Source organism: Notechis scutatus, chromosome 2, assembly GCF_049901735.1.
Source record: "Notechis scutatus isolate UNSWTSFEM ecotype Mainland chromosome 2, rNotScu1.2, whole genome shotgun sequence".
Taxonomy (NCBI): domain Eukaryota; kingdom Metazoa; phylum Chordata; class Lepidosauria; order Squamata; family Elapidae; genus Notechis; species Notechis scutatus.
In genome coordinates, this window is record NC_142010.1 from 236,010,710 (window position 1) to 236,037,803 (window position 27,094).

A 27,094-nucleotide genomic window follows, 5' to 3' on the forward strand; every position below is an offset into this window, starting at 1 on the left:
GTTGTGAGACCTCCTTCCCATTTTTTAAAAAAATTCAGGAATTAATGAAGTTTTTTTTATAAGACAATATAATTGAGTGCAGGAGGTATGGACTAAAACATTAAATACATTGTTTCACTGGCTAATTAAAAACATTCAAATGTATTACTTATTTATGCTAAAGATAATGTAAACAAAAAGGCATATAAATGTACAAAGGCTAGAGTAGTGGGACAATTAGTTCAGGCTGTTTAATTGTAGCAATAGTAATGGCAATAGCACTTAGAATTATATACCATTCCATAGTGCTTCACAAATGTCAGTATATTGACCCCAACTATCTGGGTCCTCATTTTACTGATCTTGGAAGGATGGAAGGCTGATTTGACTTTGAGCCAGTTAGGATCAAACTCCTGGCTGTGGGGAGAGTTAGCTTGCAATACTGCATTCTAATCACCGTGCCACTACGCAGGTAATTTGATCAACTGACTTCATTCTTATATGTCTAGTTGCTTACTAAGATCATCAGATTACTATGTGGGACAAGGATGGTGGACGAACACCTTATGCTATTCAGCTCTCTCTAATGCTATCTCCCTCCTATGATGCCCTCCCCCTGAAATTCATAAGGAATTATATTGAATACATAATTTTGTATCTTGTAGGCGACTTTCACTGAGGCCTTCTTTGTAAACCTATTGAATGAAATGTTGTTTTTCTTATTGGCAGTTGTTAAGTCTGGGATGTTATGTGACAAGTGCTTATCTATTTGAATTCTAAAGTCCCACAGGACTTTAGCTTATTTTTACGACTGTTTTGTGGTCCCACCAGTTCTTGCTTGCAGTCAAATGATAATTCTTGTAGATATTCCAATGCACCACTGTGTTACTTCAGCATGCCAGTGTTTGTAGTCAGTCTGTGCGATCTTCTTGCAGCAACTAAGTCCACTGCTTCCTCAGCTTCTTTGTAGACACATCATTTGCCATCTGTTGCTCTCCTCTCAGTTCTGACTTTGTATGCATTTCTTCCCAAGTCTTGATATTGTGCAGAGAATTTGCTCCTATGTCTCTTTCTTCAACTTTCCTGTTCTTAGCCAATGCCAGGTCTTGTTATTTGCTTTGCCTATTTTGTTTTAATTTACTTGTCATATGATACTTTCCTTACCATGTCTCCTTTCTGTTTCTCATTTGGTGTTCATAATATACTAGCTTCAGTGCCTCCTCCTCTTCCTCCTCCTCCTCCTCCTCTATCATCTCCATTCAATACAGTTTTATACTCTATCCTTGTGTTAAAATTACACCATCATTTAGCAGTTCAAGTAAGATTACCCTTTGATGCATTACAACAAATGTTTTTTGACTACAATTCCCATCATCCCAATTCTGCTATCAGGGAAGATTATATTGCATTACACAGTTGCTGCTTCAGCTTAATGGATATCAAATAATATATCATTCAGAATTGCAAGCATTGGTTTGTTTCAATGTTGGCTTAACATCAGAAATACATAACTTAAAGCACACATCTAGTAAAAAAAATGGAGGGGGGGAGAGAAGGAATAAGCATGCAATCAGACAAGTACTGCAGTCCAGACAGATATTAAAAATAACAAGTTTTATGAAAAGCTGATGGATTGCCATATACTGTTGGTGGATTAACTTTTCCTAGATGATTTGGATAGAATTACCTACTTGCCAATTTGGATTTCTTATTTTTCCAGCCTTAAGCATAGTTCATTCTATTTTCCCATCTGAGATTTAAAGCAAAAATTACATTCGTGCATATTTGTAGATGCATTTCCCCCAATATAAGCAATTTTGTATGTTAACTCATATAAGAATAATTTCAAGGGCTGACAATGCTTTTTCTTTGCAACATTGCTCAAAAGAGTTGAACCAAATCAGAAAAAGTGAACGTAAGGCACATTTGAAGACAGTTATACAAATATACAAACATACACACAGATAACTAAAATGATACCATTTCCCAGCTTATAATTTATACACCAAAACAGAGCTTGGGATTGGGAAAAAGCCAGGAAAATGATGCTTCCTCTACAAACTACTGTATTTTCTCCAGAGATAAGTGGCCTGACAGTGTTTGCATCAACAGTTTTTATGTTTTCAGAGTAGTAACTTCTACAACCAAGTTAAAAACACACATAAATTAAATCAATTTCAGAAACTTCATACAAGCACAATCCTTTCCATTGTATTGTAAACACTTCCCAAATATTGGTGATCTAAAAAATGCTTAAAACTCATGATTCCATGACCATCTGAGTTTTAAGAAATATTGGTGCCTCACATACTCTGAACAGACATTTAGAAGAGGAAAGTAAAAAAATAACAGAAAACCTTTGTGAAATAATTGCTTCCAGAATGTTTCCACTCATTAGTTCAAGATTTCAACTGTGCTCTGCCAACAACAGTTTTCCTGTTCCAGTTACATTTGTATAAAAGGATGAAATATTCATCCTTTACTTCTCCTTTTTATACATATAATAAACTCTTGAAAAAGAAACTAGAGAAGACCAAGATGATAGTATCACATGCTATTTCATATGAAATACAAGTAGTCCTTAACTTACGACCACAATTGAGCCTAAAATTTTTGTTCCTAAACTCCAAGACATATGTTAAATGGTTTTACCTCATTTTACTACCTTTTTTGTCACAATTGTTAATTATTAGGTGAATCACTGCAGTTATTAAGTTAGTAATACAATTGTTAAGTAAATCTGGCTTCCCCATTGACTGTGCTTATCAGAAGATTGCAAAAGGTGATCACATGACCCTGGGACATTGCAATCATCATAAATATCATAAACGGTTGCCAAGCATCTGAAGGTTGATCACATGGTCATAGGACTGCTGCAACGGTTGTAATTGTGAAAAATAGTCATAAGTCAATTTTTTTCAGTGCCACTTTGTAACTTCGAATGGCCACTAAATGAACTGTTGTAAATGGAGGACTACTTGTATTATTCTCCACTCTACGACTTCAAATATCAGATTATAAAGTGATGTGGTCTCACAGGACAGCAAATCAAAGAGCGGTTTATTTAAAAAAAAACAAGCCAAAATTCTGTCTCAATTTTGTAAGTGAAAAAAGTGACTCCTCCAACTTGTGACAGAATTAGCATCTCTGTGATCACATGATCAGAATTCAGGCACTTGACAACTAACATATATTTATGATGGCTTCAACATCCCAAGGTCACATGATTGCCATTTGCGACCTTTCCAGATGACATTTGACAAGCAAGGTAAATGGGGAGAGCTGGAGTTGGTTAATTATTGCATGATTCACTTAATAACCATAGCAATATACTTAGCAATCACAGCAAAAAAAGTCATAAAAGTGGGCACAACTCATTTAACTATTGCCTCGCTTAGTGACAAAAATTCTGGCCCAACTTTGGTTCTAAATCGAGGACTACTTGTGTAACTTTTGTGGCAGGATGATGTTACCATTTTGATTGTGCTTTTGAATTGCATCTGAGATAACCCCAGAATTTGCACATGGATTTGCACATATTCTTCAGAAAATTTCACAATTAATATCTGTAGCTGAAAGTAATTCTACCGCCTTATACATTACAATAACAGAAACATTCTGGCATTATCCTCCTTGTTAGCGTAAGTAAGAAGTTCAAACTACCAACAATCTACAGCAGAGAAATGCATTGAATGTATCAATATGTCTGCTCATGTTCTCTTTCCACAGGCTGGCACCATGACAGAGCCATGACTGTGTTTACTGCATGACAGGTTTACCTAAAAGAAAGACTGAAAATACCAGTGTGAGAGATTACAAGTGTAATTCCTGACCTTTCATAGGAAAAAGTAGAATCTGTGGCAAAAGAATTATTTCTTTATCCACAGTTGATTTAAAATAAACATCTCCATCTTTTTACTGGAACAGTTTAAGAAGAGTAATAATATTAGCACATAATAAGGCCAATAAAACAGAAAAAAACTAAGTAAAATGACAAATGAAAATATCATTAAATGAAAATAATCAGACAAAACACCACTAAAACTATAGAAGAAATTGAAAGATTTTATATCAGCAGTGAGAAACTTGTGCAGTATTTCCTAAGAAAAGGACTTACTGCTGAGCCAAAGGCTAAAACTAAAAAAATTAGCTAGAGTTTAGTAAAAATATTTAGAAGCATTTAGTGTCCCAGCACTATGTCTTACATTAAACTTTCTGACCTTCCTACATATTGTGGATGGAGTTAAAAACGTAATTTCCAAGCAAATTTTCAGATACAAAGTACAGAACAAACGATTGAAAAGTAGACTGTAGCATTATAAATGGCAAATCCAATGGCTTGGCTGGAAAAGAAACTGAGAATACAAAAACTGACATTTATGCTAGATCCAGAAGAAATTATTTACACATTAAAATCAGTGTGAAAAGGCAGGTTACGTTTTAAGTCCTACTTATCCCATTGGGAACCATGCAACTAAGTTTACTTTTATACATAAAATGTTGTATAAATATGCAGTAACCAAATTGAAAAATCATACGTCACCAGCTCTTACCAGCTCACCTTCTAAAATATTTCCATAAATCTATTAAAATCTGATTATATTTTCAGAACGTCTGGCAATTTTCTTCATAAAGAAAAAGCCTGCCATTTTTAACGTTTACAGTTATAATACTAAAAGAGAAATGGAAAGCATGACCTAGAATTAATAACAATATAATATTCATATTGATCAAGCCCTGAGCACATATTGTCCCACAGACATTTCCGTTGCCTCTAGAATTTAAAACCATGCTGTTGAAATAGTGGCAATGTTTGAGTGTAAATTGTTTTATTTTCTTTCTCCTTTCCTCCTTCAACTACATCCTAAAGTTGATATGTCAAATCTCTGCTACAGTTTTTTTTTTATCAGTGTCCTACAATACAGTACAATAGGGGTGTGATGGCTCAGTGGTTAAAGACACTAAGCTTGTCAGCTGGAGAACTGACAGCCCAGGTTTGAGACCTGAGCTCCAGGCAACTGGGTGAGCTCCTGTTATTGCCTCATCTCCTGTCCACCTAGCAGTTCGAAAGCATACATGCCAAGTACATTAATATGTACCATTTTGGTGGGAAAGTTAACAGTATTCCATGCGACTTTGGCATATGTTACCACTGACCAAATTATCATGGAGATTGTTTCGGACAATGCTAGCTCCCTCAGCCAAGAAACAGAGTTGACCACCATACCCCACATTCAGATATGACTGTCAGAGAAACCTTTACCATTTACCTACAATACAATACCTACAGTCCTACTCTCTTCAGATACATTACTATCACATTCCTTGAAACTATTGATGGCCTAAATAATAAAATATAAAATATAAAACAAAAATGTTATGAGTGACTAGAGAAAAATTCCCCCATTTTGACAACATAGATAGTCAACTAGAAGCACTTGGTTGCCCTATACTTGAAGCAAATGATAACATAACTAAACAGTGGTTCTAATCTAGAAAGGAAAATATTGTGAGTCCATCGAAGTGTCTTGCATACTGTATATGTATTGAGAGAGATTTCATAGATCCAACTACTAATTTTGCACAAAGAGATGAAAAAAGCACCCATGACAGCATGCAGGCGAGGAACTTAAGAACAAAAGGTAATACAGATGATCCTTAGACCAGAAAGGTTTGTGTTTGTTTTTCGCTAATTTTTCTGTCATTTCCTAAATCATGATATATGAAAACAATTATTTCCCCTGAAGGATGAAGATGCTAAAATGTCAAAAGCTCCTTTAGGCTCTACTGTAATAATAAAGTATTGGAGAAATAAAAAAAAATTTTTTTTGCTCTTTTAGTGAAGAAAGACATTTTGTGACCTTTTGCGGCTTTATGGCGATAATGAATTTTCTGCAGGACTCAGACAATTTCAGTTACTCTATTAAAATAAGAATGCTTGAGGAATAGCTGTGACCTTGACCTTTGAAAAAATTAATGGAAAACTGATTTTGAAGGAAGTGATAGAAATCTATTTATTATCTAGACTGTGATTCATTACTGTTATGGCAATAATGCTCAGATAATATCTTGATAAATATTTTTTACAAAAACCAAACAATGTTATTCAACCTTCTTCACTTCTGAGTTGAAGTATTAACATCTGATATTTAGATATAAATCCTCTACTGATTTTTTTTCATGGTGACAGTATCAGTTTTATATAAAGATGTTTTTGTTCAAGTTGAAAGGTTTTGCAAGTCAGAAAAGTAACAGTAGCAACTTGAACAGGATTAGTTCCAGGCCCCATCTTTTAATTGAAGTGAACCATAAAATAACCAGGATTTGTCCTTAGCAAAACCTTCTCATTCAAATTTCCAATTAGTCTTTAATTATTATTTTAAGAGATCAAGTTAAAATAAAACACAAAATTCTTTCATTAGAAGGGCTATTGTGCTGTGTTACAACACTATTTTAGACCTTATAATTGTTTTAATTATTTGATTTTGTAAGCCCCTATCCCTGAGGTCTCCTGGAGTGGATGGCTACAATAAAATTATTAAAATATGTAAATAAATCAATTACTATTTCAAGAACACCACAGTGAGCTGTTTCCCCAACTTTAAATTTTATTAGAAATTTTATTTTTTAAAAGAAAAAAAGAAGAAAAACCACTCCCAATTTATCAGTTTCTGGCAGTGCTACATAGAAATCTGAAAGAAAGCTACAGTGAAGAAATTACACATATAAAACAAGACAGAAATAAGGTCTAGTTTAGAACTTCATTCCCTCTGATGTGAGATTAGTCCCTATGATAGTGATGGAGAACCTTTTCGGCACTGAGTGCCCCAACTGGAACACCCGCACGCCAGAGCGCCGGAAACCCAAAGACTAGCTGGCCAGTGTGCACGCATGCACACACCAAAAACCCAAAGAGCAGCTGATGACGGAACGTGTGCCCACAGAGAGGGCTCTGTGTGCCACTTCTGGCACATGTGCCATAGGTTTGCCCTCACAGCCCTATAGGCTTTCCAGAAATTTCTTAATATATGGTTTTTCCATCAAACTTGGGATCCCATGGAAACAGCGACCCTTTGAGATGGTTGCATTGTGTATAGGATGTTAGTCCATTCTCTGGCAATCTTATTTCTTTTTATGTATAATTAATTGTTTTTAGTGGTTGTTTTAGACTTATTTTAACTGTTTATTTCATGCTGCTTAGAGTTACATTTCTGAGACAGATGGCAGGCAGGCAGGAAGTCTTTGTCCATATAGCTAGGCCAATCTAATTCTTGAGAAGAAAACTCTCGGAACAATATTTAAATTTAATTTATTTGATTTAATGTGTCTAGTCAAATCTGCACAAGTGGAGAAAAATCTCTCTCTCTATTATTCCTATATTTTTCAAATCTGCTCTGAAGGTTTTCAGTACATTTAGTAGCTTCAGGATGAAAAAGGCAAATATTTTTGCAACTGCAATAAAAATTTTATTGACCTTCCTTCATTCTGTGACCTTCTTGATGCATTATTTGCCCAAAACATGAAACAAAGTACAGGACACACGATATTTAAAAGAAAATTGAAGCAAATTAATAATGTGGAGATACCAAAGGGTTTCTAAAAAACATAGCTTTCAATAAGAATTTTGCCACCTTCTTAGAAGTTTTTGAGAATTGATCATATACAAGAAGAGTAATATCTTCTAAAAATAAGAGCTATTAACATTATTGACAAATTGAGTTATGAATTTAGATTGAAAATGGTAATATAATTGGCAGTTTACTGGCACACATGATGCAGGTTAATCTTCTGTTTCCCAGCACAGATAAGTATGACTTTTGTACAGAAGATCACATTTTATTGATTGCCAATTCAGTGATTCTTAATTGGAAATTCCCCAGTTTATAACAGAGTAAAACGTTTCCTGTGAAGAGCATATAAGCTATTTGACAAAATGTTTAGGGAAAATCCCAGGTGGGGAGGGAGCAATTATCCTGTAGAAATGATGAAAAATATCAACCTCCTTCCCAAGCTTATATTTTATAATGACCTAATGGAAGAAAGTGGTCTATTAAATTTATTTGATTCTCAGAAAAGCAGGAGGGAACATCCTAGGATTTCAGTCCATAGGAGATACCCAAGTGTGAATGCCTTTCAACTACAATGCGGATGTTGGTTTATCAGCCCAATGCACAAACTAGAAGTCAAATACCATTCCCCAGTATTTGTATTATAAATTTATATTTTAATAAATATAGTTAAATTTATAACATTTGAACATCTGAGAAAAATCCCAACCCAACTCCCTCTCCTCCCAAAATAGTCAGATGAGGAGAAGAGGAAAATCGGGCCTCTCCCATGGGTATGATATGGCCTTACCCATTTCTCACTATGGTTTTATCCTTGGCAGTCCCTCAGCCTTTCACCATTCAGTGCTCGCTCAGTCATCCAAAATTTTGGATGCTTTGCGATACACATTTAATACAAAATTATCAGACACATTCCCACTTATGAAAAAAGGAGATAGAAATTAAATTGTTGATTTGTAAAGACAAAAAGGAGGCATTTATAAGGAACTAGACAGCTCACAATCTGATGGGTCATCATTTCAGAGATATTTCCTTACTTAAACAGAGAAACAGAATGACCAAGGGGGGAAAAAGCGGTGAGAATGGGAGCGACTTCCTGCAGGCTTCTCTATTACATTTCCATGAGGGAAGCTGGCAGAAAGCAGTAAGAGCAGGAGCAACTTTTACCTTTCTGATGGCTTAACAGCAGCTGAAATGTCTCCAGTAGCTGATAGTGGAGCTGGCCTACCCTGCCTCTGGGGGGCCGTAAGGCTACAGTGGGAACTAATCTACTAAACCTCTAGGCCCGTGTTGGCAAACCTATGGCATGGGTGTGCCAGAAGTGGCACGCAGAGTGTCAGCCCCTTTGCTTTGCATATTTCGGCTGTCATAAGTAATGGGGGGAGGAGGGGGGAATGGTTGTGGGAAGTGAGCTGCAGGTGTTACAAACTAGAACTGTATAAACTGGGGGGGGGGTACATTCTTGCTTAGGTTTCTATCCTATGTCAGTTGCAATCCTTTATCAAACTATGTCAAGGTCAATGGACAGAAGCCTCATCACCACCTGGAGATGCCCACATGATGATATACACAACTTTTACTTGGATGAGCTGGGATGCGAGAGCTTGCCCGGAAGAGCCCCACAGCTAATTGTCAAGTATCTGGCGTGCATCCACAGGGACAGGGGTGTGCAGGAGATGCGAGTGCATGCGCAGAGATGTGTAGCATGCGGGGGGTTGTGCGAGCAGGTGCAGAGATGCGCAATGTGCAGGGGATCGCGTGCGCAGGCGCAGGGGGTTGCACACGCATGAGCAGAGATGCGCAGTGCACATGGGGGAGTGATCACACACGCATGCACAGATTCATGGCGTGCAACAGGGGAATTGCACATGCATGCGCAGACACATGGCGTGCAGTGGGAGAATCACATGTGCATGCGCAGACGCATGGTGTGCAATGGGGAGAGTCACTCGTACATGCGCAGAGGTGTGTGATGCGCGGGGGGATCACGCATGCATGCACAGGGGCATGGGGGCCCCAGCACGCATTGCCTTCTGGGTTCTGGCACACGAGAGTGCGCGCAATTATCAGCATGGAAGCTGAAAAAGGTTAGCCACCACTGCTCTAGGCAACATCATGGAAGTGCAGCAGCTCTGGAGCAACCACAAATCGCTTCAGCCATGGAAGTTACAGATTTTGAGCACATTCTTTAAGTTAGCCCACTTGAGGTACCTTTATTCAAAAACTGTTGCACTGTTTTACCCAATTCAAGGTAATAAACATATGAGTTTTAGTAATATATTATTATATTTTGTTCTTTCTCATTTAAAGTATGTTGCCTAGTGTGCTGTTTGACTGGGCTATCTTTCCTTTTCATTGATGTTCCAGACTAAAAATAGTCCATCACCAAGAAATGATGGCCTCTTTGAAGCTTGATATTCATCCAGACTCTGCAGTTCCAGAAAAGAAAAAAAAAGCTTGTGATCTGAGGGACCATCATTTATAGTTGCAAGTTTTAATTTGGTATGAACTGCTACAATTTCTATAGGCATAATCTATTTCTGGGATCTCTAATCTTCTGGAGCTGTTGAAAATATCTGCCATAATAAGAATGTCTTACCATGTAGCTGAGCCTTACCATCCACAAGGTGTCCATGGGAGACCAAAGTAATCACAAATTACCAAACCACTAGAATAAGTCTACTCTTGCTCTATCTCAAGGCCAGAGCACTATCCTTTACCTCTGTTTATCTCTGTTCTTTTTCTGGAGATAATTTTTAAACATATGTACTTTTAAAAGAATAGGTACCAATTAGTTTTATTTTCTAAAATAAATTTTATGAGATGCTTTGGAACCCGGAGGTATTTATTTTTTTGGAAATAAAAATGAAACTAGATTTTGCTTTGGAATATACCAGCATCTCATTTTTAACATTAACATATTTTAATCATGTAAAATAAAATCTCAAAAGGACCTGTACAGATACACTGGTTAGGCAGCTACTTCCTTCAGGATCCTTAACAACAGTACACATACCAAGTGATACTACTAATCTACCTACCAGTATAATCCCACTACAAAATAAGGGGGTGTATTTAGAATTTTGTGCTTATATAGTAGAATTTACTGCTGCCATATAGGAATATTATAAACTATTTCTTTGTTTCCAACACACAGCTTGGTAAAGTTGTAGTTTATTGAACTCTTTTTCAATAGAATATCATGATCAAGTATATAAAGATAAACAATTTTCTTATGGAAGTTTTGGATTAGATAATTTATGTGTACTTGACAAGTTTAAATGCACTAAGTTAATAGTAGGAGATCACTTATGGGACTTAAAAGTTTTGTTAACTTTTCCCCCTCAAACAATATTATCTGCCTGAGCATAAAGAAAAATATTTGCTTCTTTTTAAGAGGCTATATAAATGCACTCAACCAAAAAACACTTCATTCCATTTCCTTACACTGCATGTTTGTTCTCTTTACATCAATTTTATATTCTTCTAATATTGAAAAAGAAGTATGAATGGCACAAATCAACCTAGCTGTACAATAACTCATAGAATCATTTCTAGCTCTTGTGCACTGGATGAAAGATGGAGCCCAAAGGAGCTAAGTGTCCAATAATCAAGACAAATTTTTCTGTAATTCTTGCAGATGCAATATATAATGTCACTGGAATTCAAATGTGATTTATTATAAACTAAATACAGTACTCACATATTATAAAATATTACTTCAAAAGGTAATGTGCAATTCCATAGAAAAGAAAAAGTACTGATTCAGCAGAATATAGATATGCATATCACAGAAACTATATTAAGATATTATTAAACACATTTACCCCAAACATGAATATAAATTATTCATTTGGTAACTCCACAGACTTTTGATTTGATTGCTGTTGTATTTTCAGTAAAGGGTTTGTCTCTTTCTCTCTGATCCTGATACTCTTTCTGAATGTCGATTAGTGGTAGTCACCAACATCTGATAATAAGTTATGGGTACTAAATCTTAAAGAAATGAATGAAACTACAAGTAAATAACTGAAAATAAAATTGTAGCCAATGCATTCTGCATTTTGCCAATATACAATCATTGTGTGTGTGTTTATGTATGTGTGCAAAGCAAAAACAACTTCCACACACACACTGAACCTAGTATGAGGTTATTTATTTTGGCAATTGTTGAAGCACTGATCTTGGGGATGTCATAGGCAATGAAGGAATTTCGTTTTTAAGTTTAAAATAGGCATAATGGATAGTATCTCGTTTATTACAGTGTCATAGATCTATGGCTTAAAAAGCAAATTTGTCCAAGTTGCAATCAGTAAACATACAAATATAATATATCTGGTTTTTTCATATAGCATCTTTTATCTTTTTTTTATTACTTATTTTTATTTTTGTGAGCTGCCCAGAGTCATTTAGAGTAGGATAGCGTATATTAAATATATTATATTAATATAATATATTAAACTTATATAATATATTATATTGTATTGCTGCCAGCATCCTAGGTATCAACCAAGTATCTTCTTAAAATGTACGTTTTTCCAAGTAGCACGGTTTTTTGCAGTTCTGCTGGTGTTATTGCAGGAAGCTGCAATTTCTTGATCTATTTTGTAAAATTATTGGACATGGCACCAAGTGGTCCGATTACAATGGGTATCACTGTTACATGCTTCATCTATAATCATTTTTATTATTATTATTATTATTATTATTATTATTATTATTACAGTATACACAGCAGACGAGATAACCATCTCAAATCACTAGTCGAACACTTCCCAAGTGTTTAGGACTGTGTGATGTGTCAGCGGATTATGCGAGCAGATCCCAGTTATTATTATTATTATTAGTAGTAGTAGTAGTAGTAGCAGCGGTAGTGTAAAATTTAGAATGGAGAATATTTCTTCCCCAAAAACTATGCAAATAGCACTTCTATGTTCAGTTTAGTACTCAACATTAGATGTATTTGATAAAAATGCTATTTAAAATTTTCTTAATTTTTTTATTAATAAGCTAAAATGATAACTATGTGGATAAGTTCTAATTAACAACCATCAGTGCCAAGGATTCAATTATTTTTATCATCATTCAATTCAGATTATGAAAAAATAAAATTGGATACGATAGAACACATATGTGACAGGCCATAGAGCAAAGTCTGTGTGGTTAGGAATATGTTTGGTTTAGCAGTTAAGGAAATTTTGATTCAAAGCCAGCTGGGTTTTAATTCAGCTGAATCACTGAAACTTGATGAAATGCCATAAGACAATCTAAAAGAAAGCAGATCCTTCACAATGGAAGAGCTGACGTCACTCTCAAAGCTGCCAAGCCATCAATAACTTGCAGAGCTGTTTTTCAAAAGGAAAGATGCAAAGTTGTACCAAATGTGTATATTACATTTTGAAATATTGTTCCAATGCATACAAGTCACTTAATTTGAAACATATATTTGTGAGTTCTTAGTATGGTTAATTTAGTGTATTCATCAGGGAACAGTTTATCTTGATGTTTGGTTTGAAATTCTGACTAAACAGATGATCAAGAAAGCCTGAAAATATATAGATTATTGATCAAGGAAAAAAAGATTTCAGTAACAGTTCTGAGTAGCTAACAACTTTCATAAGCTTGATTTCTTCCAGATATATTAGACTTCAATTATAATGCTGACAGGAAAACGTAGGTAAATTGGAAAATTTTATTGCAAATAAATCAAATTTGGTCTTTAATTAATTTTAATTTGAAAATTGTCTTCTGACAAGTCCATGTTAAAATTTGGATGTATTCTGCTGTATACTTTTCAAATGTATTTATTTGCAATTTTGTCAATGAACAAACTTTTTAAAAATATTTTCTCTAATATGATGCATATTAGAGATGTGCTATGTGCAGAAACTGAGTTATTTTCAGCTTTTGATACTCATAGTACTATCCAGAGGTGGTATTCAGCAGGTTCTGACCAGTTCTGGAGAACTGGTAGTGGAAATTTTGAGTAGTTCAGAATACCACCTCTGACTGGCCCCGTCCCCATCTTTTCTCTGCCTCCGCGTCCTAGCTGATCGGCTGGGTGTTATTTTGTTGCACGGGAGAATGGAACTGGAAAGCAGGTTGGTGGGATGGGGAGAGAATGGGGATTTTACAGTATCCTTCCCCTGGAGTGGGATAGGAATGGAGATTTTGCAGTAGCCTTCTCTTGCCATGCCCTAAAGCCATGCTACACCCACCAAGTCACACCCACAGAACTGGTAGTAAAAAAATTTGAATCCCACCACTGGTACTATCATATCTCTGAAATGTCCTATTCTAGCTCTTTTATCTTTGATATTTTGCTGCTGCTTTTGCTGTTTTTGTGTTGCATTTATTGTTTTTATTGCTGTAATGCAATGGATGCAACTGCTGGAAAACCAAGTCCTTATTTCTAAGTTGCAATCTTATGTATGTCATCTGGATGAGAACTGTTTCCACTGAATTCCAAGTAACTTAATTCTGAACAGGCATACACAAGTTTAGTGTGTAGGTATGAGAAATGCTTAAATGTGTTTTATAAGTAATGTAAATATGCAAGTGGTTAGAGTTCCAATATTTTTCACTACGTTTTGCTAGCTTATTAGAACTTTGAGAAAATACAATCCAAATACAGCAGTTAATCCACTAAAATCAAGATAGCTACTACACAAAAGAACCTCTCTTTGCTGTTATTTAGCCATCATTTAAATGTTTGAAGTGGCAAGGAGGCAGCTCTGATTCATCAATTAAATATGTGAACCCTTCCACTTCCAATTTGATTTAGCACCAAGTTCAGTTGCATATTGTAGAACACATCAGGAACAAATATTCAATTTTCAGTTAGGCTAATGGAACAGCTTTTCTTCCACAGTTTTGGATGCTCTATGCTGGAGATTTTCAAGAAAAGATTGAATATTCATTTTTCTGGGATGGTATAAGGATTCCTGCCTTGGATTGATTGGAAGACCTCCAAGGCTCCTTCCAGCCCTATAATTCTATGATTCTCCTACTAAGGAGCCAGGTGTCTGTGATGTTGTCATTATTTATTAAACATACAAACAGGGAAACTATCTGAGTTTAAATAATGAGACAAAGGTATCTAAAGGAAAATCTGTTCATGATGCAACTGAATATTACAATTGGACCACCTCAGATAATATTATATATGTGCTTGTGTGTGTTTGTTGGCTACAAATCATCATGGTTAGCATAATGGCCCTGTTCACTCTTTGTATGCCATAAACTTTGTTTATAAACCACAATTGTGTTCATGAAACACAATATGGTTCACTTGAGCTTAATGTGTTTCATGAAGACAACTGTGGTTTACAAATAAAAGTTTATGGCAAAGAATGAGCAGGCCATTATGCATTAACCATGGTGATACATAAACTTTTCTGGTTTTTTAAATATTTAAAACAATATAATAAATTGGAACTGAGGAATAATAGAATACTTTTTACAGTGGATAGCTGTGTTACACTTTTGGAGTGAACACAGCAAAGGATCTTGTTGCAACTAAGATTAGATACACAAACAATTATCCAAAAGTAAATCTGTTAGTTTTGAAGATAACACAAAGCTGTTGTTTTTATTAGGAAAAAAAATAACGAGGAAATACTACTTACTGGGCAAGCATTTCAGAAAATGAAGCTGTAGTACTACAAATGGTACAATTTATTACATTGTGATTGCTGAAACATGTTAGATAGGATGCTGCATTTTCCATCCATGCTGTTGTTTTTATTGTCATCATAAGACTGACATCTCTAAGCTGAAATAGGGAATCCATGTCTTTTCCCCTTTTCTTTTTTGCAGCTTAAAAAATGTGTTTTTCTTTTCTACCTGAAAAGGACAGAAGCAGCCTTCTTCATGCCCTATCAGTCATAGTTTTCCCAGGTTATAAAAATACTAATAAATGTGTAGAATCATACCAGCCCCCTTATTTTGTAAGTTGGACATCTATTTTAAAGGAAAATATTTGGTAATATATGTTTGTAATTCTTCAAGTACCAATGTTCTTTTCAAGAGAAATTATACTGATTAAATCACAAGTGGTGGATCCTCTAATCTAAACATGTGTTTTGGAAATAATAATTATTCTAGCAATGTTTAAAACTCTATATTTGAAAGATATTTAACCTTCAGACAAACCGTTCCAATTCTCAGCACTCAAACAAAGATAATCAACACATTTGCATATAAAACAGGGTGAATGGGAGTACTTCCAGACAAATGTTTTTGCAATCATTTCAGGATTGGCTCCAGTCCTAATTGTTCACATGACATTATCCGTTTTGAAGCTCAGTTGATTTATTCCTGATTATACACTGGCTTATTGGAAATTACAGCAACAATGGCTTTTGAATTCATTTTGGAGAGCTTGTCCTACAATTCTGCAGAACATGTGGGTGGTCCACTTTCCACTGCAGGAAATTCTCACCTCATCCTGCTTTGGGAGCTCAAATCAGCCAGTGCACATCAATTCCCCCTCCACAGAGCTTCAATATCTTGTTCCTGAAGTCTGTTTATATATACATAGTTTAGAACTTATCTTCTTTCACCCCACTCCCCTAATTCAATTAACACAGTAATATCCAATCATGATAATACCCATTTGCAAAATTGCAACTATCATGTCACTTTCACAAATTTCAGAGGATTTTAAAGCAGCAGTCAACTAGAACCAGACAAACAAGAACACCTTAGTAACTTTCAGTAAATGTATTGTTTTTAATAGTCTACCTTTTCCTGCATAGGCTCTGTTTGCTGAAACCTCTCAAATGATTTTGCAAAATACAAACAAATCCAGGAAAGTAAGGCAAAAATCTAAGTTTGATTCCTGGCATCTTCATGGGCACAGTCATGTTGCTTTCTCAACAGCAACACAAACGGATCTGGCACTGCCTTTTTCCAAGTTTTATCAATTTTCCAAGATTGTCTATCACTCTGGTATTTTCTGGTGATCTCCCACAAAAATATAATCCAGTGTGATTCCTCTTAGTTTTCTTTTAATATAGACATTTTTTAACATTGGGTGACACTACTAGCAATTCATTTTATTTACTTTCACTATTTTTACTCCAAGATCTAGAACATATCAGGAAACAGTGCACAGACTGGAACCTTGTCTGGTTGAACATCCTAAAACTTCTAGTACAACCTTCTTTTGGCCCATAACTCTATAACCTCGTAAGAAAGAGATATTACTCTTGTACAGGTCACTATGAGTACAAGTATTTGAATGCACAGATACAAATCATGAGGGTCAAGTGCATTTTAAATAATAGCAATTGCCAAAAGCAATAGCACTTAGCTTCACCGTATTTACAGCCCTCTCTAAATGACTTACAGAGTCAGCCTATTGCCCCCAACAATCGGTGTCCTCATTTTACCAACCTCGGAAGGATGAAAGGCATTTAGAACGGCACTTATATGCCCATCCACCATTAAAACAATAAATTAAAAATTGTTCATCCATGCTCACTAAATCTTGGGCTTTAGTTTCTCTTTTATAATCTTATCTAAACTCTCACAATACTGTATATTGACAATGCCCAATTCCGACAAAATTGCAAAATTTACCGAGAACATCAAAATCTTAGGATCTCAAGTAAGAACTCAATGAGATCATTAAAATCTCAGAAAATTTGACAATCTTATTAAATACTAGATGACTCTGTGTGGTTTACATACAGAAATTGCTAGTAAGACCATGCTGGTCAGAGTTTAGTTGGCAAAATCCTATACATGCCACTTTTAGTTACAGATACTAGAAACAAAATAGAGATGTTTGGGGAAAAAACGAAATCTTAATTCATAGGGAAGCCGTCTTTATCTCCTCCAAAGCAACTGCTTTTCTCCATAACAAATTATTTTAGGGGCTCTGTGCACTATCTGGAATATACAGAATTCAAAGCAACTGTTTTATACAGCACATGGCTCCCTGGTTATATACAGCACATTAATTAGCTGACTTAATACTTCATAAAACTTTTTTAGACTTCCAGAAAAGCTAAAATATATGCCTGGAATGCTCATTATGACCTTGATAGCAATGTGCTTCTTGTTCTCCCACTCCTTTATCTGCTTTCTCTCTCTCATGCCCGCACAATTATTTATCTTCTATCCATCTTGCACAGTTTCTTTGGGAAGAAGGGAAAAAAAGCAGAGGCCACCCTATAAGGTAGTCCTGCTTATGCTTCCCAGCCTTTCTTTCTTGCACTTCAAGTCAGGAGTGCCACTGACTGCACCTTCGTGCATGAAGTGGTAGCTGTGGGTTCCCAGTATTTCATTCTCCTTTTCTTATATAGTGCATGTGCACAAAGTAGCAACTGGATGAGCTGCTTCCTCTATCATTACTATCTTTTGGCACCCTCCATGTCATGAAACCTTTGTGGAATGCACAACTTGCACACCTGCTTGTGGTGGCTCTGCTTTCAATTTTGTAGAAATGAGAGATTTAAAAAGCAGCATAAACCCACAACTCTGCAGGGAGGTGTCCTCTGTAGTTTTGGATACCATACTCTTATTACATGGTAATTTCATTAAGAAATCGAGAGAGAATGTAAAAATGACATGTTCCAATGAAAATTTCCTTATAATCATTCCCATATTGAAAAATTAGTATCTGGCAAAGAAAAAAAAAACCTGGAGAGAGTTTTGGAATAGACAATGTTTACTGGAAAAAAGATCAGAAGCAATCTCCAAATCATATTGTTACAATGCAAAAGCAATCAGAGTGCTTGAAACTTCAGAGACAGAAATGGGCTCAGGTTTCCCCCAGCCTTCCTCCCTTTTCTAAGAGGTCAACAAAGAAACTTGATTGCATATGAAAACCAGTGTATCTATCAGATAAAACAACTATCAGAGCAAAACCACTACATTTTATTTCATTTCTGGGCATTACAGGACACCCCAATCTGTTGCAACTCTAGCATATAGAAGGGCAGCATATAGAATACAAATTAAAGACAAAGGTTTTTTTTAAAAAAAAGAATTACATCATTAAAATGAGAACATCCATAAAAAGATTCCTACCGTTCATAGTACCGCATCACACAAGGTGTTCACTGCTCACTCTAACCCAGGCTTAACAACAGAGCCTGATCTTAAACGATAGTTTAAATAGGGTTGGAGGAAGTGGTTATACCTTTGGCCTGAACTGTATACAGGTAGTCCTTGACTTACAACCATAATTGAGCCCCAAATTTCTGTTGTTAAGTGAGACAGTTTTGAAATGAATTTTGCCCCATTTTAAAACCTTTCTTGCCTCAGTCACTAGGTGAACCACGGCAGTTGATAAGTTAGCAACCTGGTTGTTAAGTGAATCTGCCTTCCCCATTGATTTTGCTCGTCAGAAGGTCATAAAAGGAGATCAGATGACCCCTGGACACTGGAATTGTCATAAATATGAGTCAGTTGGCAACAGTCGGAATTTGGATCACTTGACCAAGGGGTTGCTGGAATGGTTCTAACTATGAAAAATGGTCCTAAGTCACTTTTTTCAATGCCATTGTAACTTTGAATGGTTATTAAATGAACTGTTGTAAGTTGAGGATTATCTGTATCTGGGACATGTAGCTCTTTATCAACAACAGCTCCACACTTTAAATTACCTTTACATTTGAGCAACTTGAGTGCACTAGTTAGGACTATAATTTCTGAGAATGGTTTAGAGTGGTTAACTGTGTATGCTACATGGATGCAATCACAGTAACAGTTTTATAACAAAGAGATAGAATAGCTCATACCCAGCCTTAATAGTTCTTCCCAGTGGAGGAGTGAACAGAATAACAGAGTTGGAAGGTACTTTGGAAGTTTTCTAGTCCAACATCCAGCTCAAGCAGGAGACCCTACACCAGTGGTGGCTAACCTTTTCTGCACTGAGTGCTGAAATGGGAGTGTTAGGTATAACATTGATACCAAATATGGTTTGGGTGAATAAATATATAAAACTTAGATATCATGGTTTAAGTGCTTATCACTTTAAGCACAATGCAGCAGGCAATTAGCCGATTAAGGGTGCGGTTAGAAGTTACAATATAAGGAAGCATTAGAAGCAGGAAAGCTTACTGTCTGTAGCTGTAACTGTGTGCTGCTGCGACTTACTGTGTGTTGCTGCGACTAACTGTGATTACTGACTGTGAGTGCCTGTGACTGAACAGTTATTGTTTGCTACTGTTTGCTTATTTACTGCGTAATTCTACTGAATATCCAGCGTTTGTTTCTCTGGAGAGTGAAACCGGAGGAGGAGAAGATATCTTTATCGGCTGATAAAGATATTGCAAGGACTCTTAACTTGGACTATACTAGTGAGTCTTACTGGATGGAAATACTGTGAATGACTTAATGGACTGAATGACAATGCTTAAACTCTAACTGGATTAAAAACTATTTAAACTACAAACAGTGTTTGTGTTCAGTGTGTGTATACTCTGGGGCCCTTCCGCTCTCCTTTGGCTGCCTGGCTTGACTACTGCTGCAATACTCTGCTAGGGGTTAATCCCAAAACCCTAACATTGGTTATGGGCCCAGCAGCATAGTCTAACTAACCAGGATATAGCAGAGAGAGTTGGTGAATTGCACATTACTGTAAAAACAAACTGTTTTAATTAGTTTAAAATAGTCAAAATATCTGAAGAGTAATGGCACAAGTAAATTTGTCACAACTGTCCATGATATCCAGGCTGGATGGAACAAACTATGTTTCATGGTCAATGAAATGTAGTTTACTTCTACGCAGAGAAGGTTTGTGGGACATTATAGCAAACCCACCAGATGTGAGTAGCTGGGATCCTGCTAATGATGATGATAACGAAAAGTTACAAGACTTTAAACTGAAGAATGAGCAGGCTTTATGCATCATAGGACTGACTCTCTGTGATCAGCAGCTTGTCCATATTCGTGGAGAAGAAAATGCTGCAAACTGCTGGGAGAACCTCAGGAAGATTTATGTTCGGGACAGTGTAGGAGCACATATAAATCTTACACGGAAGCTTTTCGAACGCATCTTCAGAGGAATGGAGATATGTTAGTTCATTTAAACTGTATGAAGAGCATTTTTCAAGATTTGCAAGAAAAAGAGCTTATATTTAATGAACTGCAACAAGTCTACATAATATTATCTTCATTAGATCAAAGCTATGATGACTATGTGACTTCGTTAGAAGTATTGCCAAAAGAAAGCCTCTCATTAACCGAGATTACAGGCAGGCTACTAGAAGAAGCCAGAAGAAGGCGTGAGCGTGACGAGCTGAGAGAAGATAAGAAAGAAGAAAAATTATCTTCAAAGATTGAAAGAAACCAGCAAAGCAAAGTAAAGCACCCGGAAGAAGAGAATTTATCTTCAGCGGCATACACAATTAAAAAGTGTTTTAATTGTGGAGGCAGAGGACATTTGGCAAGATTCTGCAAAAAGAGAAAAAGCCAGAATATAAAAAAGCCAAAGAAAGCATTTGAACTAGCCACGTTTAGCAACTCTGATGTGAAGAATAATTTATGGGTGGTTGACAGTGGCGCATCCCACTGCATCACAAGAGATAAGACAAAATTTATAAAAATGTCTACAAGTTCTCAACATATATCACTTGCCAATGGCTGGAACCTGAAAGCGAAAGGTCAAGGTTTTGCACGTTGTCCGTACATAAACCAGGATATAAAAATGTTGTATGTACCGCAACTAAAGTTTAATTTGCTTTCAGTAAGGGTATTAGATAAATTAGGTTATGTAATTACTTTTAAGGATAATAATTGCATAATTGAAAAGATAACAAAAAGGTAACTGCAGCTTTAAATGGAACATTATATGTATTAGATAATAGTAAGAAAGGGGAGGCTCAAACTGTATTTAATAATATAAAGCCTCATGATGAATGTATCCATTTATTGCATAGGCGTTTGGGGCATGTAAATTTTAAAATGCTAAAACGTACAGTTGAGTTATCTGAAGGAATAAGGTTAAAACCTTGTGATAAATATTTGCGTTGTAATGTTTGCTGTGAAGATAAGAGCAAAGTATTGCCTGCAAATAGGCTAAATGGTTTCAAAACAAAAGAACCTTTAGAAGTAGTATTTGCAGACATAATAGGTCCAAAGAAACCCAGTATGGGGGTGCTAGATATATACTGAGCATTATGGACCATTATTCTAGATATGGGTTTTGCTATTTAATGAAAAGCAAAACTGAAACATATCAACATTTTTCAATTGGCTTAGGTTTGCTGAAAGAAAGTCTAAGCGACAACTGATAACCCTGGTGACAGATAATGGCACGGAATTTATTAATAACAAATTCCAGAACAGACTTAAGGTAGCTGGAATAGAGCATAAGAAGTCTGCTCCATACAGGCCAGAACATAACGCTTTTATTGAAAGAAGAGGCCAAACACTACAGGCAATGGTTAGAACAATGTTAAATGATTCTGGGTTACCTGATTCTTTGTGGGGGAGGCTACAATGTGTGCTAATAACATATTGAACAACGTTGTTAATACAACAACAGGTGAAATACCATTTACCAGATGGCATGGCAGGAAACCTGATCTAAGTTACCTGCACACATTTGGTGCACCAGCATGGGTGCATATTCCTGCACAACTCAGAAAAAAAGGGCAACATAGAGCTAAAAGATTTTCTTCGTTGGTTATCAGGCAAACCATAGGGCATATAGATTTTGGGAAAAAGGCACATCTAAAGTGTTATGTAGTGCTAGTGCCCAATTTCTAGAACATGAAGGATGGGAGAAATTAGAACAGGATGCCAATAAAGATGTAATTATTGAATCCTATAGAAATCCCATTAGTTATCCCTGTAACTTTAAAAATAAAGTAAAGAGACAAATACAGGATGAAATAGTGCCCATAAAGGAAGAAACAGATTCAATAGCTGAACAGGATGAGGAAGATGAACAGGTAGTAGTTCAACAAAGTCCTCCTGTAAGCCCTGTAATTCCCAGAAGAACTACACGTGTATCTAGACCGCCTGATAGGTACCAGGCTAACACAGTGTGTCAGATTAATCAAGTTCCTAATTCTGTTGAAGAAATTAAAAGTATCCTAATAAGGAAAAAGAAAGTTGGTATGCAGCAATGAATAAGGAACTGAATTCATTAAGAGATATGAAAGTGTATGAGAATGCCAAATTACCTGTAGGAAAGAAATCCATTGACTGCAAATGGATATTTAAGGTAAAAATAGATAAAGATGGTAATTTAATCCATAAGGCAAGGTTAGTAGCCCAAGGTTTTAGGCAGAATGCTAATGACTATGATGAGGTGTTTGCACCTAGTCTTAAGGCAGCAACCTTGAGGGCAGCTTTAGTGTGGGCAGCTAGTAAAAACTATATAGTTAACCATTTAGATGTGGAAACTGCTTACTTGCACGCCCATTAAAACATATTATTTATATGAAAAAACCTGTTGGTATTAAAAGTGAAAATAAGGATAATAATGATTGTTGGTTGTTAAAGAAAAGCATCTATGGTCTTAAACAATCAGGCTATGAATGGAACCAGTATATTGTAAAGGAACTAGACAATATAGGATTTAAAGCTGGTTTAGCTGATCCATGTCTGTTTAAGAGGGAGACAAATGGGAAAGTATCATTATTATTACTATTCACAGATGACATTGCATTGATAACTGAAACTAATGATGAAGCAAATAAAATAATAGCATCATTAGGAAAGAGAATAAAGATCAAGCAATTAGGGAGATAAAGAAGTATCTCGGTTTGAATATAAAGAAAACACGGAAAGGTTTTAAGATATCTCAGGAAGATAAGATAAGCAAATTGCTAAAAGATTACAAGATGGAGCTTTGTAAGCCAGCTAAGACTCCAATGAGTCAGGAGTTTAGCAACACTGATGAACAAAGCCCTGAGTTTGATAAGGTGATTTATCAATCTTTAATTGGTAGTTTGAGTTATATTAGTAATTGGTCTAGACCAGATATATCGTACTGCGTGAATCAGTTGGCTAGATTCAATTCTGCACCATGTGAAAGACACTGGATAGCAGCTAAGAGGATATTAAGATATCTTAAAAAGACAATGAATTATTCATTGTATTTAGAACCAAAGGGTGATTTAATTTTGAGTGCTTATGCAGATGCTAGCTTTGCATCAGAAAGAGACACTAGAAAGTCGACTTCAGGAACAGCCATAATGCTGGGTAAGACATTAATAGGCTGGAAGTCAATAAGACAACAGCATATAAGTTTGTCTACTATGGAGGCAGAATTCTCCTGTTTATCATTGTTATGTACAGAATTAATAATGTATAAACAAATGTTAATTGATATAGGTATAACTGTAGATTATCCTATAATTATACATGAAGATAATCAGGCAGCAATTCAAATGGCCACAAATATTGGAGTAAAAACAAGGAGCAAGCATACAGATCTAAGATACCTAAACGTGAGACAATCTGTAAGAAGTAAGATGATTCAGCTAGAGTACTGTATGTCGGAGGACAATTTAGCTGATAATTTTACTAAAGCCCAAGGTGCCAGTAAGCACCAGGAGAGTTGTGAAAAATATGGGATTAGATTGTAAGGTATTATATATTTATTTCACCCAAAGGGGAGTATGTTAGGTATAACATTGATACCAAATATGGTTTGGGTGAATAAATATATAAAACTTAGATATCATGGTTTAAGTGCTTATCACTTTAAGCACAATGCAGCAGGCAATTAGCCGATTAAGGGTGCGGTTAGAAGTTACAATATAAGGAAGCATTAGAAGCAGGAAAGCTTACTGTCTGTAGCTGTAACTGTGTGCTGCTGCGACTTACTGTGTGTTGCTGCGACTAACTGTGATTACTGACTGTGAGTGCCTGTGACTGAACAGTTATTGTTTGCTACTGTTTGCTTATTTACTGCGTAATTCTACTGAATATCCAGCGTTTGTTTCTCTGGAGAGTGAAACCGGAGGAGGAGAAGATATCTTTATCGGCTGATAAAGATATTGCAAGGACTCTTAACTTGGACTATACTAGTGAGTCTTACTGGATGGAAATACTGTGAATGACTTAATGGACTGAATGACAATGCTTAAACTCTAACTGGATTAAAAACTATTTAAACTACAAACAGTGTTTGTGTTCAGTGTGTGTATACTCTGGGGCCCTTCCGCTCTCCTTTGGCTGCCTGGCTTGACTACTGCTGCAATACTCTGCTAGGGGTTAATCCCAAAACCCTAACAGGGAGCGTGCGCACATGCACCGGAAACCGGAAGAGCAGCTCCCCAACGTGCATGCGGAGTGCCAGAAACTGGAAGCTTAGCTTCCAGCATATGTGTGCGTGCCAGCCACATGGTTTTCCAGTTTCTAACGCACATGCGTGCACAAAGACCAGTTGGCTGGCACACACATGCCCTCCAGGGAGCTGCTCTTCTGGTTTCCGGTGCTCCTGCGCATGCAAAGACCAGCTGGCCGCCGTGCATGCACACACCGGAACCCAGAAGAGCAACGGGCGATGGCTGGTGTGCCCAGAGAGATGGCTCTGCGTGCCACTTCGCCATCACTGCAGACAAACAGCTGTCCAATCTCTTCTTTAAAAACTCCAGTGGTAGAGAACCCATAATTTCTGAAGGCAAGCCATTCCACTGATTAATTGTTCTCACAGTCAGAGGAAATCCTCACTTGTCTTCAGGAGGATTCAAATAACACTCATAGCTGGAGACATGTCCCACTAAACTCAACAGGACTCGTTTTAGTACATGTGCACAGATTTGTAAAAAGTTCCAGCAATTAATGTCAGACTTACATGGAGATGGATCCACGAAAATTGGATCTATGTTATGAAGCAGCTCCTTCCTGGGTGATGGTTTTCCTTCGCTGAAACAAAATTTATTATAAAAGGATTCAATCTCCTCTCACAGTTCAATAGAATCCCATTCCTCCCACTTCAATGTTTCCTTTTGAACAAATAAAGAAATTCTTGTCAACCAATTTATTTCTTTGTTTTAGGGAGTATGTCTGGTTTTTCTTATATGAAATGAAAATCAAAGAGATTTGCATCAATCTCTTGTAATACGGTAAGCCAATTCGAGAAATTAAAAAAGCAATTCCGCTTCATATCTCAAATTAAGTCATAGTGAGAGATTTAAACATAGTTTGTTCAATAACATAACATAACATAACCACTGCACCACCAGAGCCATGGTAACACAGTGGTTAGAATGCAATATTGCAGGCTAATTCTGCTGACTGCCAGCAGTTTGATCCTGAACGGCTCAAGATTGACTCACCCTTCCATCCTTCCAGATCAATAAAATGAGGACCCAGATTGTTGGGGGCAATATGCTGGCTCTGTAAACTGCTTAGAGAGTGCTATAAAGCACTATGGAGCGGTATATAAGCTATTGCTATCTAGAAATAAGAAAAGTCATAGAAACCTGATTGTTTGATTAATTGATAAGTAGACTTTCTTCAAGGAGCTCAAGGTGGTAAGCATTGCATTCTCTCCTTTTATTCTTTCTCAGAACAGCCCTGTAGAGTAACATAGGCTGAGATAAAATGACTTGTCGAAAATATATATTTTGGCTTTCTTCAATGCTAATCCCACAGATTAACCATTACGGCAGACTAGGCCAATCCACTGTTTCTTTTCATTGCACTTCCAGCTGCAATATTGCCCTTCAGCAATCCAGGTCACTTTCTAAGAACATCATTGGTGACTTGGGCCTGTGGTTCAGACTCTAGGCAAGGCGATATGACACATGGGCAACCAAGCTATCCATTAGAATAGAACAGAAGTAGTACAGCACATATACTACTACATATGCTACTAGTATAGCACATTCATTATGTTCACTATGTCCTAGAAACATGGAGCGGTATATAAGTCTATGTGCTACTGCTATTGTTACATTAGCATTTTGTGTTAAACCCTATTCATGATTTATAAACCACAATGGCTAGCTTCGCACAGCATGATAATCTAAAATTGGAAACTATTAATGCAATACATTTTGGAGAGTTACAAGATGAAATTAAAACACACCATAAAACAAACCAATAAACATAACCTAGCTCAGGGGTGGGCACCTAGCTTCATATTTAAAAGCTATTTTCTAAATAGTTCAAGGGAGAATCTTAGAAGACCTTTTTCTGGGGGAAAGTTCCAAAGTTCCTGTGCCACTTACTGAAAAAATGTCTTATCCATATTTTGCCTTACTGACTAAACTTCTCTTTCTGAATCTCAATCCACCAAGGGCTAATCATACAAAAGATGTTCCAGCAGATACCTAATGTATTATCCTTCTCAGTCCCTTTTCCAAACACTGCTGGAAATAGTGCATCACAAGACTGTGGCTCAGCATATGTGAGATTTAGTTTTACAGTACTCAGTTTATACAACATTGGTTGCTATGGTGTAATTTTATTTAGACAGCCTTGTCAGATCAGAATCTTTGTTGGTCTACTGCACTTAGAAAAGTTCAGGGACATCAGCTGCCAGAGAATGCCCAATCATTCATAAAATATCATCCTTGTTTCAGATACAGCGTACCTAAAACATCCCCAGGGATGGTTGTCTGGCT

The 27,094-nt window shown here is 36.4% G+C and overlaps 1 protein-coding gene across 1 annotated transcript in view; it reads right to left on the reverse strand.

Moving 5' to 3' along the window:
- ARSB (arylsulfatase B) overlaps nucleotides 1–27,094 on the reverse strand; it is a 72,551-nt gene that overhangs the window by 15,551 nt on the left and 29,906 nt on the right. Inside the window, exon 6 of the mRNA XM_026670592.2 lies at nucleotides 25,318–25,388. Within this exon, the coding sequence (XP_026526377.1) occupies nucleotides 25,318–25,388 (71 nt within the window). The remainder of the gene's footprint in view (nucleotides 1–25,317; nucleotides 25,389–27,094) is intronic.